This window comes from Engystomops pustulosus, unplaced genomic scaffold, assembly GCF_040894005.1.
Source record: "Engystomops pustulosus unplaced genomic scaffold, aEngPut4.maternal MAT_SCAFFOLD_229, whole genome shotgun sequence".
Lineage (NCBI taxonomy): Eukaryota > Metazoa > Chordata > Amphibia > Anura > Leptodactylidae > Engystomops > Engystomops pustulosus.
Window position 1 is genome coordinate 19,907 of NW_027285108.1, and position 17,916 is coordinate 37,822.

At 47.6% G+C, this 17,916-nt stretch overlaps 1 protein-coding gene across 1 annotated transcript in view; it reads left to right on the forward strand.

Annotated features, from left to right (window-relative positions):
• The first annotated feature begins 57 nt into the window (after positions 1–57).
• Positions 58–17,916, forward strand: part of DAAM2 (dishevelled associated activator of morphogenesis 2) — a 135,668-nt gene continuing 117,809 nt past the window's right edge. Inside the window, 2 exon segments of the mRNA XM_072132104.1 lie at positions 58–205; positions 9,345–9,547. Of these exon segments, the coding sequence (XP_071988205.1) occupies positions 9,374–9,547 (174 nt within the window). The 5' untranslated portion in view covers positions 58–205; positions 9,345–9,373.

Consider the following 17,916-nt stretch of genomic DNA (forward strand, 5'->3'; position numbering starts at 1 on the left):
CTTAGAGCCGACAATCCCCCGATCCTCCCGGGGTCACACATGTGCGGGGTAAGAATAGAAGCTGCGGATACAATGAGACGAACCCTCTGATCTATATCCGGGGCGCAGGGGCTGAGGAATGTGCAGAGGAGGGGGAGGCTGTCACATCGGACACGACAGACCCCAGGATGGTCCGCAGCCGGAGACCCCCATGATCCCGCAGCAGGTACTGGCCCAACCCGGACCCCAATATCTGTCTGATATCTATAGATACAGGAGACGGACAGCACTACCCCCCCCCCCCCCCCATAGTGTCCCTCAGGGTCAGGGGCGTAACTACAGTGGTAGCAGCTGCTATGGGGACCACAGTGTCAGGGGGCCCCATCCTCCAACCTGGCACACTAAAGAATGGACGATGTGCCCCATTATATACATATTATGCTGTATATGTATGACATATGTGGGATGGGTATATACGCTGGATGACATATGTGGGATGGGTATATACGCTGGATGACATATGTGGGATGGGTATATACGCTGGATGTGGATGACATATGTGGGATGGGTATATACGCTGTATGTGTATGACATATGTGGGATGGGTATATACGCTGTATGTGTATGACATATGTGGGATGCGTATATACGCTGTATGTGTATGACATATGTGGGATGGGTATATACGCTGGATGTGGATGACATATGTGGGATGGGTATATACGCTGGATGTGTATGACATATGTGGGATGGGTATATACGCTGTATGTGTATGACATATGTGGGATGGGTATATACGCTGTATGTGTATGACATATGTGGGATGGGTATATACGCTGTATGTGTATGACATATGTGGGATGGGTATATACGCTGTATGTGTGTGACATATGTGGGATGGGTATATACGCTGTATGTGTATGACATATGTGGGATGGGTATATACGCTGTATGTGTATGACATATGTGGGATGGGTATATACGCTGTATGTGTATGACATATGTGGGATGCGTATATACGCTGTATGTGTATGACATATGTGGGATGGGTATATATGCTGTATGTGTATGACATATGTGGGATGGGTATATACGCTGTATGTGTATGACATATGTGGGATGGGTATATACGCTGGATGTGTATGACATATGTGGGATGTGTATATACGCTGTATGTGTATGACATATGTGGGATGGGTATATATGCTGGATGTGTATGACATATGTGGGATGGGTATATACGCTGGATGTGTATGACATATGTGGGATGGGTATATACGCTGGATGACATATGTGGGATGGGTATATACGCTGTATGACATATGTGGGATGGGTATATACGCTGGATGACATATGTGGGATGGGTATATACGCTGGATGTGTATGACATATGTGGGATGGGTATATACGCTGTATGACATATGTGGGATGGGTATATACGCTGGATGACATATGTGGGATGGGTATATACGCTGTATGTGTGTGACATATGTGGGATGGGTATATACGCTGGATGACATATGTGGGATGGGTATATACGCTGGATGACATATGTGGGATGGGTATATACGCTGGATGTGTATGACATATGTGGGATGGGTATATACGCTGGATGTGTATGACATATGTGGGATGGGTATATACGCTGTATGTGTATGACATATGTGGGATGGGTATATACGCTGGATGTGTATGACATATGTGGGATGGGTATATACGCTGGATGTGTATGACATATGTGGGATGGGTATATACGCTGGATGTGTATGACATATGTGGGATGGGTATATACGCTGGATGTGTATGACATATGTGGGATGGGTATATACGCCCGATGTGGATGACATATGTGGGATGGGTATATACGCTGGATGTGTATGACATATGTGGGATGGGTATATACGCTGGATGTGTATGACATATGTGGGATGGGTATATACGCTGGATGTGTGTGACATATGTGGGATGGGTATATACGCTGGATGTGTATGACATATGTGGGATGGGTATATACGCTGGATGACATATGTGGGATGGGTATATACGCTGGATGTGGATGACATATGTGGGATGGGTATATACGCTGGATGTGTATGACATATGTGGGATGGGTATATACGCTGGATGTGTGTGACATATGTGGGATGGGTATATACGCTGGATGACATATGTGGGATGGGTATATACGCTGTATGTGTATGACATATGTGGGATGGGTATATACGCTGTATGTGTATGACATATGTGGGATGGGTATATACGCTGTATGTGTATGACATATGTGGGATGGGTATATACGCTGTATGTGTATGACATATGTGGGATGGGTATATACGCTGTATGTGTATGACATATGTGGGATGGGTATATACGCTGTATGTGTATGACATATGTGGGATGGGTATATACGCTGTATGTGTATGACATATGTGGGATGGGTATATATGCTGTATGTGTATGACATATGTGGGATGGGTGTATACGCTGTATGTGTATGACATATGTGGGATGGGTATATACGCTGGATGTGGATGACATATGTGGGATGGGTATATACGCTGGATGTGTATGACATATGTGGGATGGGTATATACGCTGGATGTGTATGACATATGTGGGATGGGTATATACGCTGGATGTGTGTGACATATGTGGGATGGGTATATACGCTGGATGACATATGTGGGATGGGTATATACGCTGGATGTGTATGACATATGTGGGATGGGTATATACGCTGGATGACATATGTGGGATGGGTATATACGCTGGATGTGTATGACATATGTGGGATGGGTATATACGCTGGATGACATGTGGGATGGGTATATACGCTGGATGTGTATGACATATGTGGGATGGGTATATACGCTGGATGACATATGTGGGATGGGTATATACGCTGGATGTGTATGACATATGTGGGATGGGTATATACGCTGGATGTGGATGACATATGTGGGATGGGTATATACGCTGGATGTGTATGACATATGTGGGATGGGTATATACGCTGGATGTGTATGACATATGTGGGATGGGTATATACGCTGGATGTGTATGACATATGTGGGATGGGTATATACGCTGGATGTGTATGACATATGTGGGATGGGTATATACGCTGGATGTGTGTGACATATGTGGGATGGGTATATACGCTGGATGTGTGTGACATATGTGGGATGGGTATATACGCTGGATGTGTATGACATATGTGGGATGGGTATATACGCTGGATGACATATGTGGGATGGGTATATACGCTGGATGTGGATGACATATGTGGGATGGGTATATACGCTGTATGTGTGTGACATATGTGGGATGGGTGTATATGCTGTATGTGTATGACATATGTGGGATGGGTATATACGCTGGATGTGTATGACATATGTGGGATGGGTATATACGCTGGATGACATATGTGGGATGGGTATATACGCTGGATGTGGATGACATATGTGGGATGGGTATATACGCTGTATGTGTATGACATATGTGGGATGGGTATATACGCTGTATGTGTATGACATATGTGGGATGGGTATATACGCTGGATGTGGATGACATATGTGGGATGGGTATATACGCTGGATGTGGATGACATATGTGGGATGGGTATATACGCTGGATGTGTGTGACATATGTGGGATGGGTATATACGCTGGATGTGTGTGACATATGTGGGATGGGTATATACGCTGGATGTGTATGACATATGTGGGATGGGTATATACGCTGTATGTGTATGACATATGTGGGATGGGTATATACGCTGTATGTGTATGACATATGTGGGATGGGTATATACGCTGTATGTGTATGACATATGTGGGATGGGTGTATACGCTGTATGTGTATGACATATGTGGGATGGGTATATACGCTGGATGTGTATGACATATGTGGGATGGGTATATACGCTGGATGTGTATGACATATGTGGGATGGGTATATACGCTGGATGTGTGTGACATATGTGGGATGGGTATATACGCTGGATGTGTATGACATATGTGGGATGGGTATATACGCTGGATGACATATGTGGGATGGGTATATACGCTGGATGTGGATGACATATGTGGGATGGGTATATACGCTGGATGTGGATGACATATGTGGGATGGGTATATACGCTGGATGTGGATGACATATGTGGGATGGGTGTATATGCTGTATGTGTGTGACTCACACTTGTAAGTATATAAATATATATATTTTTTAAGGGGGAAGGAGGGCCCCATTCAGAAGTCTGCTATGGGGCCCTGTCTCTCCTAGTTACGCCCCTGCTAAGGGTCCTTACCTGCACCCTCAGCAAATGGGCTCTGACTGTGCCCAGGAGGTGACACTGCTGCACCTGTTCTTCTTGGGACTTTGCTTCGTGCTGTTGTGACACAATTTTAAGTCTCAGTAATAAATGTGGTGCAGTCAGTAATAAATGTGGAGCAGTCAGTAATAAATGTGATGTAGTCAGTAATAAATGTGATGTAGTCAGTAATAAATGTGGTGTAGTCAGTAATAAATGTGATGCAGTCAGTAATAAATGTGATGTAGTCAGTAATAAATGTGATACAGTCAGTAATAAATGTGGAGCAGTCAGTAATAAATGTTATGCAGTCAGTAATAAATGTGATACAGTCAGTAATAAATGTGATGCAGTCAGTAATAAATGTGATGTAGTCAGTAATAAATGTGGAGCAGTCAGTAATAAATGTGATGCAGTCAGTAATAAATGTGATGTAGTCAGTAATAAATGTGATACAGTCAGTAATAAATGTGGAGCAGTCAGTAATAAATGTGGAGCAGTCAGTAATAAATGTGATACAGACAGTAATAAATGTGATACAGTCAGTAATAAATGTGATGTAGTCAGTAATAAATGTGGAGCAGTCAGTAATAAATGTGATGCAGTCAGTAATAAATGTGATGCAGTCAGTAATAAATGTGATACAGTCAGTAATAAATGTGATGTAGTCAGTAATAAATGTGATGCAGTCAGTAATAAATGTGATGTAGTCAGTAATAAATGTGATACAGTCAGTAATAAATGTGGAGCAGTCAGTAATAAATGTTATGCAGTCAGTAATAAATGTGATACAGTCAGTAATAAATGTGATGCAGTCAGTAATAAATGTGGTGCAGTCAGTAATAAATGTGGAGCAGTCAGTAATAAATGTGATGCAGTCAGTAATAAATGTGATGCAGTCAGTAATAAATGTGGAGCAGTCAGTAATAAATGTGATGTAGTCAGTAATAAATGTGATGTAGTCAGTAATAAATGTGATACAGTCAGTAATAAATGTGTTACAGTCAGTAATAAATGTGGAGCAGTCAGTAATAAATGTGATGCAGTCAGTAATAAATGTGGAGCAGTCAGTAATAAATGTGGTACAGTCAGTAATAAATGTTATGCAGTCAGTAATAAATGTGATACAGTCAGTAATAAATGTGATGCAGTCAGTAATAAATCAGTGATCTTCTCTTGATGCCTGGAATCTGTGATGTCTTGTTTCCTCTGTGGGCGATTCGTCAGGCCTGCGGCTGTGGGTGGGAAGTGTTTATGCTAAGTAGCCCTTTAAGAGCTGTATATGTAAGACTTGAATCCGGGGGCTGAAAAATGTCACTGACATCATCGGTCCCAGCCACAAATATTTTACCCATCGCTCTGTATCTAACTGTATCTAAGCTGAGGATCAACTTTATCTCTGGAAAAACTGGATTCTGCCAACACTTCCCACAGCTCTGGTTTGTTACATTGTATCAGTCTGAAGTCTCTTCCACTCATACAATTACAGGATTAGATACAGTTGTAACAAACCATCAGCAGTGATAAGTTACATCCAGGACGTCCAACTGCAACAGAATAACGACTGAGCAGCGATAGCAAACCTGAAGCTACAGGGGGAGATCCTGAGCAGTGTCCAGAAGTACAAGGAGATATCCCTGTACATAGGGGGCAGTATTATAGTAGTTATATTCCTGTACATAGGGGGCAGTATTATAGTAGTTATATTCTTGTACATAGGGGGCAGTATTATAGTAGTTATATTCCTGTACATAGGGGGCAGTATTATAGTAGTTATATTCCTGTACATAGGGGGCAGTATTATAGTAGTTATATTCCTGTACATAGGGGGCAGTATTATAGTAGTTATATTCTTGTACATAGGGGGCAGTATTATAGTAGTTATATTCCTGTACATAGGGAGCAGTATTATAGTAGTTATATTCCTGTACATAGGGGGCAGTATTATAGTAGTTATATTCCTGTACATAGGGGGCAGTATTATAGTAGTTATATTCCTGTACATAGGGGGCAGTATTATAGTAGTTATATTCCTGTACATAGGGGACAGTATTATAGTAGTTATATTCCTGTACATAGGGAGCAGTATTATAGTAGTTATATTCTTGTACATAGGGGGCAGTATTATAGTAGTTATATTCCTGTACATAGGGGGCAGTATTATAGTAGTTATATTCCTGTACATAGGGGGCAGTATTATAGTAGTTATATTCCTGTACATAGGGGGCAGTATTATAGTAGTTATATTCCTGTACATAGGGGGCAGTATTATAGTAGTTATATTCCTGTACATAGGGGGCAGTATTATAGTAGTTATATTCCTGTACATAGGGGGCAGTATTATAGTAGTTATATTCCTGTACATAGGGGGCAGTATTATAGTAGTTATATTCCTGTACATAGGGGGCAGTATTATAGTAGTTATATTCCTGTACATAGGGGACAGTATTATAGTAGTTATATTCCTGTACATAGGGGGCAGTATTATAGTAGTTATATTCCTGTACATAGGGGGCAGTATTATAGTAGTTATATTCCTGTACATAGGGGGCAGTATTATAGTAGTTATATTCCTGTACAAAGGAGGCGGTATTATAGTAGTTATATTCTTGTACATAGAGGGCAGTATTATAGTAGTTATATTCTTGTACATAGGGGGGCAGTATTATAGTAGTTATATTCCTGTACATAGGGGGCAGTATTATAGTAGTTATATTCCTGTACATAGGAGGCAGTATTATAGTAGTTATATTCCTGTACATAGGAGGCAGTATTATAGTAGTTATATTCCTGTACATAGGGGGCAGTATTATAGTAGTTATATTCTTGTACATAGGGGGCAGTATTATAGTAGTTATATTCCTGTACATAGGGGGCAGTATTATAGTAGTTATATTCCTGTACATAGGGGGCAGTATTATAGTAGTTATATTCCTGTACATAGGGGGCAGTATTATAGTAGTTATATCCCTGTACATAGGGGGCAGTATTATAGTAGTTATATTCCTGTACATAGAGGGCAGTATTATAGTAGTTATATTCCTGTACATAGGAGGCAGTATTATAGTAGTTATATTCCTGTACATAGGGGGCAGTATTATAGTAGTTATATTCCTGTACATAGAGGGCAGTATTATAGTAGTTATATCCCTGTACATAGGGGGCAGTATTATAGTAGTTATATTCCTGTACATAGAGGGCAGTATTATAGTAGTTATATTCCTGTACATAGGAGGCAGTATTATAGTAGTTATATTCCTGTACATATGGGGCAGTATTATAGTAGTTATATTCTTGTACATAGGGGGCAGTATTATAGTAGTTATATTCCTGTACATAGGGGGCAGTATTATAGTAGTTATATTCCTGTACATAGGGAGCAGTATTATAGTAGTTATATTCCTGTACATAGGGGGCAGTATTATAGTAGTTATATTCCTGTACATAGGGGGCAGTATTATAGTAGTTATATTCCTGTACATAGGGGGCAGTATTATAGTAGTTATATTCCTGTACATAGGGGGCAGTATTATAGTAGTTATATTCCTGTACATAGGGGGCAGTATTATAGTAGTTATATTCCTGTACATAGGGGGCAGTATTATAGTAGTTATATTCCTGTACATAGGGGGCAGTATTATAGTAGTTATATTCCTGTACATAGGGGGCAGTATTATAGTAGTTATATTCCTGTACATAGGGGGCAGTATTATAGTAGTTATATTCCTGTACATAGGGGGCAGTATTATAGTAGTTATATTCCTGTACATAGGGGGCAGTATTATAGTAGTTATATTCCTGTACATAGGGGGCAGTATTATAGTAGTTATATTCCTGTACATAGGGGGCAGTATTATAGTAGTTATATTCCTGTACATAGGGGGCAGTATTATAGTAGTTATATTCCTGTACATAGGGGGCAGTATTATAGTAGTTATATTCCTGTACATAGGGGGCAGTATTATAGTAGTTATATTCCTGTACATAGGGGGCAGTATTATAGTAGTTATATTCCTGTACATAGGGGGCAGTATTATAGTAGTTATATTCCTGTACATAGGGGGCAGTATTATAGTAGTTATATTCCTGTACATAGGGGGCAGTATTATAGTAGTTATATTCCTGTACATAGGGGGCAGTATTATAGTAGTTATATTCCTGTACATAGGGGGCAGTATTATAGTAGTTATATTCCTGTACATAGGGGGCAGTATTATAGTAGTTATATTCTTGTACATAGGGGGCAGTATTATAGTAGTTATATTCTTGTACATAGGGGGCAGTATTATAGTAGTTATATTCCTGTACATAGGGGGCAGTATTATAGTAGTTATATTCCTGTACATAGGGGGCAGTATTATAGTAGTTATATTCTTGTACATAGGGGGCAGTATTATAGTAGTTATATTCTTGTACATAGGGGGCAGTATTATAGTAGTTATATTCCTGTACATAGGGGGCAGTATTATAGTAGTTATATTCCTGTACATAGGGGGCAGTATTATAGTAGTTATATTCCTGTACATAGAGGGCAGTATTATAGTAGTTATATTCTTGTACATAGGGGGGCAGTATTATAGTAGTTATATTCCTGTACATAGGGGGCAGTATTATAGTAGTTATATTCCTGTACATAGGGGGCAGTATTATAGTAGTTATATTCCTGTACATAGGGGGCAGCATTATAGTAGTTATATCCCTGTACATAGGGGGCAGTATTATAGTAGTTATATTCTTGTACATAGGGGGCAGTATTATAGTAGTTATATCCCTGTACATAGGGGGCAGTATTATAGTAGTTATATTCCTGTACATAGGGGGCAGTATTATAGTAGTTATATTCCTGTACATAGGGGGCAGTATTATAGTAGTTATATTCCTGTACATAGGGGGCAGTATTATAGTAGTTATATTCCTGTACATAGGGGGCAGTATTATAGTAGTTATATTCTTGTACATGGGGGGTCTCTATGTGATGTATATACCCCCCCCCTTCCCCCATGGTGGTCTCTATGTGAGGGTCCTTGTCTGATCCGTTTCCTTCTCTCCGCAGAATATGATTGGCAGATAGCCGGGCACACGATGGCCATGGCTTCCCGGAAGAGGGGGCGTCCTGCTTTGGGGTTCCTTTGCTGCTTTGGGAGCAGCGATCACCCAGAGATTAACCTCAAGGACAATAATCCGCTCCAGTTCTTGGAGTTCTCCGGCCCGATCCCGTCCCCGGAGGAGCTGAACGCCCGCTTCTCCGAGCTGGTGGTAAGTGGGAGCGACAGTAAGGGAGCACTCACCTCCCCCACCCAGGAGGTCCCCCCAATAGTCACCCCAACCGTGACCTTCCGTGCCTTAAATCATGAGGACGGTAATAAGCCCCTCTGCTGGATGTGTTGGGAGGTTAAAGGGGTCTCCTCCTCCTGTCTGGGCAGTCACATCCAGTGTCATTTATCTGCCATACATAAACATTCCTTCTATTAGATGTCATTTAATAAAAAATGTTCCTGTGTGAAGATAATTTCTCATAAATGTAGTCATATGGTCCCCTAGAGACAAGACTGTGTCCTTGGATACGACCACCTCTGCTGGAGGGATTGCACATAAGGTTTTTGTATATGACATGTCCGGGAGTTACTGCAGGTCCTGCAGCCGTCCTGTGGTAATGATCACTGAGTCCAGGAGGTCAGGCAGGACTCTATAGCGCATGTCTGGCCACCGCTGCCAGAGTGTGAGGGGGTCGTATCCAAGGAAGCTCTCGTTTCTAAGGGACAACATGGCGACATTTATGAGAAATTATCTTCACACAGGGACATTTTTTTTTTTAAAATAACATCCAATTAAAGAAATGTTCGCCCCCCCCTGTCCCTCCCTTCCGCGGCCGCCCCCCGCTGGCGCCCTCCAGGCTTTCTCTCACACTACCCCCCAGACTGTGCCCTGGACAGCGCCATACTGGTAGTACCAAGGAGAGCTGGAAACCGGTGACTGCCCCCCTGGAGAACCTTACACTATGGGGCAAATTTACTTACCCGTCCTGTTGCAATCCCCGATCCGGATGGTCCGACAAAGATGAAGTCCAGCACAATTCACGTAGTTCGTGCGCCCGATATCCTGCATGTGTCGCTTCCGAGCCGGAGTTCACCTACGTCTTCCCGATGCTTGTAAGTGCGTGTCTTGCGATACAATTTCGGATGTCAAATCCCGTAGGTTTTCCTAATCCATCAGATTGTTCAACACCCCCCCCCCCCCCCCCATTTGTGTCGCGTGCAAGCCGGTGCCGATGCGCCAAAAACCCCTGTTAAATGCGCGCAACTCGGAAATCGCCTGGAAATCCAACAAAAATGCGCTCCACGAACCCTTAGTAAATGAGCCCCTGTGTGGGGAACCACTCTGGCAGACGAGGGAGGAGGGAGCAGGGTCTTGCAGGTTACAGTCTAAATCAAGTGTTTGATCACAGAGTGTGAGTACAACAACTTAAATTCAGCCTCGGCATAAACAATCCAGTGCGGACCCCCGTGTGTAGGTGCCCCTGGTGCCGGCAGGTTATCAGGAGGCGCTCGGCATGCCTGCAGTCTATAGCTGGCTCTAAGGAGACCTGCGACCGGCATCTGTGACTGGAGTGGGCAGACAGCAGCCTACTGCCCCGGGGTAATAGTGATCCCACAGAGCGAGCTGTAGAGGTCCCCCCGGGCGGGCGGTCAGCACTGTATCTCTCTGGTGCACCATCCTCCCTCCCCACTGCTTCATGCACCAGTAGTTCACCATGGAGCTGACATGACACTTACTCCAATCCTAATTAATGGGAGCCACGTGGATGATCTTTGGGGCCCCACTAATGTGCGGTAGTGCAGCCATTAGGGCCCCTGCAGGGTGTCCTACATCCCAGAGGGGGGGTGGAGAAGTGTAGGAGGTTATGCAGTGTGTACACCGCTCTAAGACAACATTATACATATAAAGATTCAAGTTTTATATTCTGTCTCCAGACTTTGGAGTGGGAACCATTCATCCCCATTAGGCAGGCGCCGGCTGCTGGGGACATGAGTCTGGTGCTGGCCGCTTATTGTTTCCCCACTGCTCCAGATTACATATTATATGTACATCTGATACAGATTTATAGTCTATACTGATGCATTGTAACAAACTATCAGGATTGGTGAGGTCCGTGTAGAGGAGGTGCAAAGGAGAGAGGCCCTCCCCGTGCCCAGCCTCTCATACTCCAGAGAGCGCACCTTCACCAGGGGGGAGAGGACAGACTAAGGGACACTAAGGAGAGAGGCCCTCCCCGTGCCCAGCCTCTCATACTCCAGAGAGCGCACCTTCACCAGGAGGGGAGAGGACAGACTAAGGGACACTAAGGAGAGAGGTCCTCCCCATGCCCAGCCTCTCATACTCCAGAGAGCGCACCTTCACCAGGGGGGAGAGGACAGACTAAGGGACACTAAGGAGAGAGGTCCTCCCCGTGCCCAGCCTCTCATACTCCAGAGAGCGCACCATCACCAGGAGGGAGAGGACAGACTAAGGGACACTAAGGAGAGAGGTCCTCCCCGTGCCCAGCCTCTCATACTCCAGAGAGCGCAGCTTCACCAGGAGGGGAGAGGACAGACTAAGGGACACTAAGGAGAGAGGCCCTCCCCGTGCCCAGCCTCTCATACTCCAGAGAGCGCACCTTCACCAGGAGAGAGAGGACAGACTAAGGGACACTAAGGAGAGAGGCCCTCCCCGTGCCCAGCCTCTCATACTCCAGAGAGCGCACCTTCACCAGGAGGGAGAGGACAGACTAAGGGACACTAAGGAGAGAGGCCCTCCCCGTGCCCAGCCTCTCATACTCCGGAGAGCGCACCTTCACCAGGTGGGAGAGGAGAGACTAAGGGACACTAAGGAGAGAGGCCCTCCCCGTGCCCAGCCTCTCATACTCCAGAGAGCGCACCTTCACCAGGGGGGAGAGGACAGACTAAGGGGCACTAAGGAGTGAGGTCCTCCCCGTGCCCAGCCTCTCATACTCCGGAGAGCGCACCTTCACCAGGGGGGAGAGGACAGACTAAGGGACACTAAGGAGAGAGGTCCTCCCCGTGCCCAGCCTCTCATACTCCGGAGAGCGCACCTTCACCAGGAGGGAGAGGACAGACTAAGGGACACTAAGGAGAGAGGTCCTCCTCGTGCCCAGCCTCTCATACTCCAGAGAGCGCACCTTCACCAGGTCACCCACAATGTTCCTAACCACCTCATCCACCGGGAGGATTTTACGCTGCGTCGATACTAAACACCGTGCGTTCCACGTGTGGTACCTGACCACTAGACTGACTAGAAATAACGTGCAGCGGTCCCGGCCACCCAGGCCTCTGCATAGGAGAGACCGGCAAACCCTGGCCAATGGATGGAAGCGCCCACCCGGCTGTGGCTGTACACCTCTGTGTTAAAGGGGCACTGAAGCAGGAAGTGGTCCATGCTCTCCAGCAGACCACCGCACTCCTCCCGGGGACAACCCCTTTCCTCAGAGCTCCTACACTTCAGATTGTCCCTCACACACAGCTTTCCATGGAAGCAGCGCCAAGTCACGTCCCAAAACTTCAAGGGGATCCTGATGGAATTCAATAAACTCAAACCCACCCCCAGATCCTGACTTGGGCAATCCCTGAGGGCCAGAGGCTTCTGGAAATGGGTCAACAGAACCCTCTTGTCGAGGACTTTCCTCAACATGGTCCTGATCTCCCACATTCCCAGACCCCACCGGCGAATCACCTTCAGAACCGGGGTATTGTAAGCCGGAAGATGCCCATGCGGTGTATGAAGATCCTTCTCTTGTCCTCCTGTCTCCCATTCCTGGAAGAAAGGCCGAAACCATCCCCTGCATCCAGCCATCCAGACTGTAGACCCGAGTCCAGAGGGGTTCTGGCAACATGCACACACTGCCCAGATATATCAGCAACGGGAGCAGGTAGGTTTTGATCAGATTAACCCTTTCTCTGTGGGTCAAAGACCAACCCTTCCACTGGTCCACCTTCTGGGCGGCGATCTTAAGCCTGCCGTCCCAGTTTTGCATGGGGTAATCCCCCTGGCCAAATTCGATGCCTAGAACTTTGGCAGAGTCCTGGGGCCCTGGAAGAGTGTCCGGGAGATCAAAGCCTGGATCCCCCTCTCCCAGCCAGAGACTTATCCCGGTTGATCTTTTCCCGGTTGATCTTGGACCCAGAAGCCTCTGAGTAGCGGTCAACCTCTGACATCACACATTGTGCCTCCTCTCCCGAGGACACGAAATTGGTGACATCATCGACATTCACTACCACTCTAAGAGCGGCTTCCGGTGCTGCCCGATCCATCCCGACTCCCACCAATGGACCACGATCAACCCTCCAAAGGAATGGGTCAATCGCGAACACGTACAGTAGTGGGCTCAGAGGACAACCCTGGCGAACACCAGACTCGACCTCAAAAGCGCGGCCAAGTCAACCATTCACAAGTGGGAAACTCTCTGCCCCTGCGTACAAAACCTTTAGCCAATTGACAAACTCCCCCGGCAGGCCATACCTCAGAAGGACAGACCAGAGGTACTCGTGGTTAACCTGATCAAACGCTTTTGGGCTGATCCAAGGACAGCAAGTACCCCTTCCAGTTACCAGCCCTGCCCTGCTCCACTGCCTCCCGGACACAAAGCACAGCACTAAATGTACTGCGGTCTGGAACAGAGCAGTGCTGGGTCCCCGAAAGGAGCCGGGGTGCAAACTGCACCAGCCGATTAAACAGCACCTTTGCCAAAACCTTTCTGTCCGCACTGAGAAGCGCTATGGGACGCCAGTTCTCAATACGAGATCGGTCCTTACCCTTTGACAGGATGATCAGGAGGGGAACCAAGGAGTCCTTAAAGGTCTTATAAAACTCAGATATTAAGCCATCCGGACCTGGCGATTTCTTGAGGGCGAGCCCTTCAATCGCCCGGCTGACTTCCTCTTCCCTGATCATCTCTGTCAAAACATCAAGAGAGGGGTCTACTCCTGGCTCAGGGACAGTTTCAGCCAGGAAAGCCGACATCACATCCCGATCTAGAACCTTCCTGCCCAAGAGGTGTGAGTAGAAGGATCTGACGACCTCCAGGATCCCCGATCTGGATCCCGTACTGTCAACCAGTCCTGTGACAACTTTACCATTCACTGACATCTTGCATTTTCTGTAAGGGTCGGGCGAGCGGTATTTCCCGTAATCCTTCTCAAAAACCAAAGATGCGTGTCTATCGTACTGACACCTCTTCAGCAAGGATTTCACTCTGGAGATGTCCTCACGACTACCTCCAGTCGAGACGAGATGCTGGAGTTTCCTCCTCAGGCCCTGATACAGGCGGTACCTGTCCAGGCTCCTGAGGCTCGAGAGCTGGCGGAAGAATCTCGCCACCCTTTTCTTGAGCATCTCCCACCACTCTGACTTACTGCTACAAAGGCCCAGCAATGGTACCTGGCTCTGAAGAAAGTCCTCAAAGGATTGTCTGATCTCCGCTTCTTCCAGGAGAGACGAATTGAGCTTCCAGTAGCCTCTTCCCATCCGGGGGGTTTCTCTGATGTTTCAGGGGCAGATCCAGAACCTGCCTCCTCATCCTTGTCTCCAGACTCTGGGCCATTCTCCCCTCCAGAGGACCCTGACTCCCCAGGGGGAGACTCGGCACCCCCTGCAGGCCCCTCCGCCACCTCTGGCCCTTCACCCTCAGCCCCTCCATCGGCAGGAGAGGCTCCATCCAGGGCCAGGAATCAATTTGAAAGTTGGACCAGCGGGGGGTCGGTTGCACCTTCCTTGGGTACCTTAGTCAGGGAGGGAGAAGATCTTACACCTCCCTTCTTTTTACCCTTTTTCTTCTTTTTGGTGCCACGCTTACGCTTTTCCTCTAGCCACGCCCTATTATCCTCGTCCATACTCTCATAATGGGAGGGATCTGAGGATGTGGCACCTTCCTCTCTCGATCCTCCTGACCTCCTCATCCAGTACATCATCCCCTGGGGCCTCAGCGACAGGTGTGGTCTCCAGGATAGCGCCAGAGGTTGTCCCAGCAGCCCGAGACTCCCCCCGCTCTCTCTCCTGTTGCTGCTTCTCTAGACGCCTTAGCTCGGCAGGCGTCTTTTTCCGGTTTTTCTTCCCTGGCCCCTCCATTCCTCCGCCTCTGCTAGTCCCCTCCCCAGCAGATTCAGCCTCATGGCTTTCATCCGCTGAGGCTGAGCCCGCATTAGCGAAGGAAAGAGGACAACGACTGTACGGGTGACCGAGATCACCACACAGGTTACACCTAATCTGCCCTGTACAGGATGCAGCGAGATGGCCGACACCCCTACACAACGCACACTTCTGCACGGTGCAGTTTGCGCTGAAATGTGTGGGGTCACCGCACCTGTGACACAGCTTAGGCTGCCCCCGGTAGAAGATCAGGATCCGATCCCTCCCTAGGAAGGCTGATGAAGGGATGTGGGCGACTGAGTTACCTGAACACCTCAACCTCACCATGAAGGTCCAGGCCCCTACTCGTCACGATTTTTCTCTGGTAAAACAGTGACTCAAGGCAACAGTGACTCAAATCGCCACCCATTACAACCAAGGTAGACAGAAGAGCATCTCTGAACGCACAGTACGTCCAACTTTGAGGCAGATGGGCTACAGCAGCAGAAGACCACACCGGGTGCCTCTCCTTTCAGCTAAGAACAGGAAACTGAGGCTACAATTTGCACAAACTCATCGAAATTGGACAGTAGAAGATTGGAAAAACGTTGCCTGGTCTGATGAGTCTCGATTTCTGCTGCGACATTCGGATGGTGGGGTCAGAATTTGGTACAACAACATGAAAGCGCGGATCCATCCTGCCTTGTATCAGCGGGTCAGGCTGGTGGTGGTGGTGTCATGGATCCATCCTGCCTTGTATCAGCGGGTCAGGCTGGTGGTGGTGGTGTCATGGATCCATCCTGCCTTGTATCAGCGGGTCAGGCTGGTGGTGGTGGTGTCATGGATCCATCCTGCCTTGTATCAGCGGCTCAGGCTGGTGCTGGTGGTGTCATGGATCCATCCTGCCTTGTATCAGCGGCTCAGGCTGGTGCTGGTGGTGTCATGGATCCATCCTGCCTTGTATCAGCGGGTCAGGCTGGTGGTGCTGGTGTCATGGATCCATCCTGCCTTGTATCAGCGGCTCAGGCTGGTGGTGCTGGTGTCATGGATCCATCCTGCCTTGTATCAGTGGCTCAGGCTGGTGGTGGTGGTGTCATGGATCCATCCTGCCTTGTATCAGCGGCTCAGGCTGGTGCTGGTGGTGTCATGGATCCATCCTGCCTTGTATCAGCGGCTCAGGCTGGTGCTGGTGGTGTCATGGATCCATCCTGCCTTGTATCAGCGGCTCAGGCTGGTGGTGGTGGTGTCATGGATCCATCCTGCCTTGTATCAGCGGCTCAGGCTGGTGGTGGTGGTGTCATGGATCCATCCTGCCTTGTATCAGTGGCTCAGGCTGGCGGTGCTGGTGTCATGGATCCATCCTGCCTTGTATCAGCGGCTCAGGCTGGTGGTGCTGGTGTCATGGATCCATCCTGCCTTGTATCAGCGGCTCAGGCTGGTGGTGCTGGTGTCATGGATCCATCCTGCCTTGTATCAGCGGCTCAGGCTGGTGGTGGTGGTGTCATGGATCCATCCTGCCTTGTATCAGCGGCTCAGGCTGGTGGTGGTGGTGTCATGGATCCATCCTGCCTTGTATCAGCGGCTCAGGCTGGTGGTGGTGGTGTCATGGATCCATCCTGCCTTGTATCAGTGGGTCAGGCTGGTGGTGGTGGTGTCATGGATCCATCCTGCCTTGTATCAGCGGCTCAGGCTGGTGGTGGTGGTGTCATGGATCCATCCTGCCTTGTATCAGCGGGTCAGGCTGGTGGTGCTGGTGTCATGGATCCATCCTGCCTTGTATCAGCGGCTCAGGCTGGTAGTGCTGGTGTCATGGATCCATCCTGCCTTGTATCAGCGGTTCAGGCTGGTGGTGGTGGTGTCATGGATCCATCCTGCCTTGTATCAGCGGCTCAGGCTGGTGGTGGTGGTGTCATGGATCCATCCTGCCTTGTATCAGCGGGTCAGGCTGGTGGTGCTGGTGTCATGGATCCATCCTGCCTTGTATCAGCGGCTCAGGCTGGTGGTGCTGGTGTCATGGATCCATCCTGCCTTGTATCAGCGGGTCAGGCTGGTGGTGGTGGTGTCATGGATCCATCCTGCCTTGTATCAGCGGGTCAGGCTGGTGGTGGTGTCATGGATCCATCCTGCCTTGTATCAGCGGCTCAGGCTGGTGGTGGTGGGGTCATGGATCCATCCTGCCTTGTATCAGCGGCTCAGGCTGGTGCTGGTGGTGTCATGGATCCATCCTGCCTTGTATCAGCGGCTCAGGCTGGTGGTGGTGGTGTCATGGATCCATCCTGCCTTGTATCAGCGGCTCAGGCTGGTGGTGGTGGTGTCATGGATCCATCCTGCCTTGTATCAGCGGGTCAGGCTGGTGGTGGTGGTGTCATGGATCCATCCTGCCTTGTATCAGCGGCTCAGGCTGGTGGTGGTGGTGTCATGGTGTTGTTGCTGCCCATGTCCATCCCTTTATGAGCACAATGTACCCTGTAACATCTGATGGCTACTTTCAGCAGGATAATGCGCCA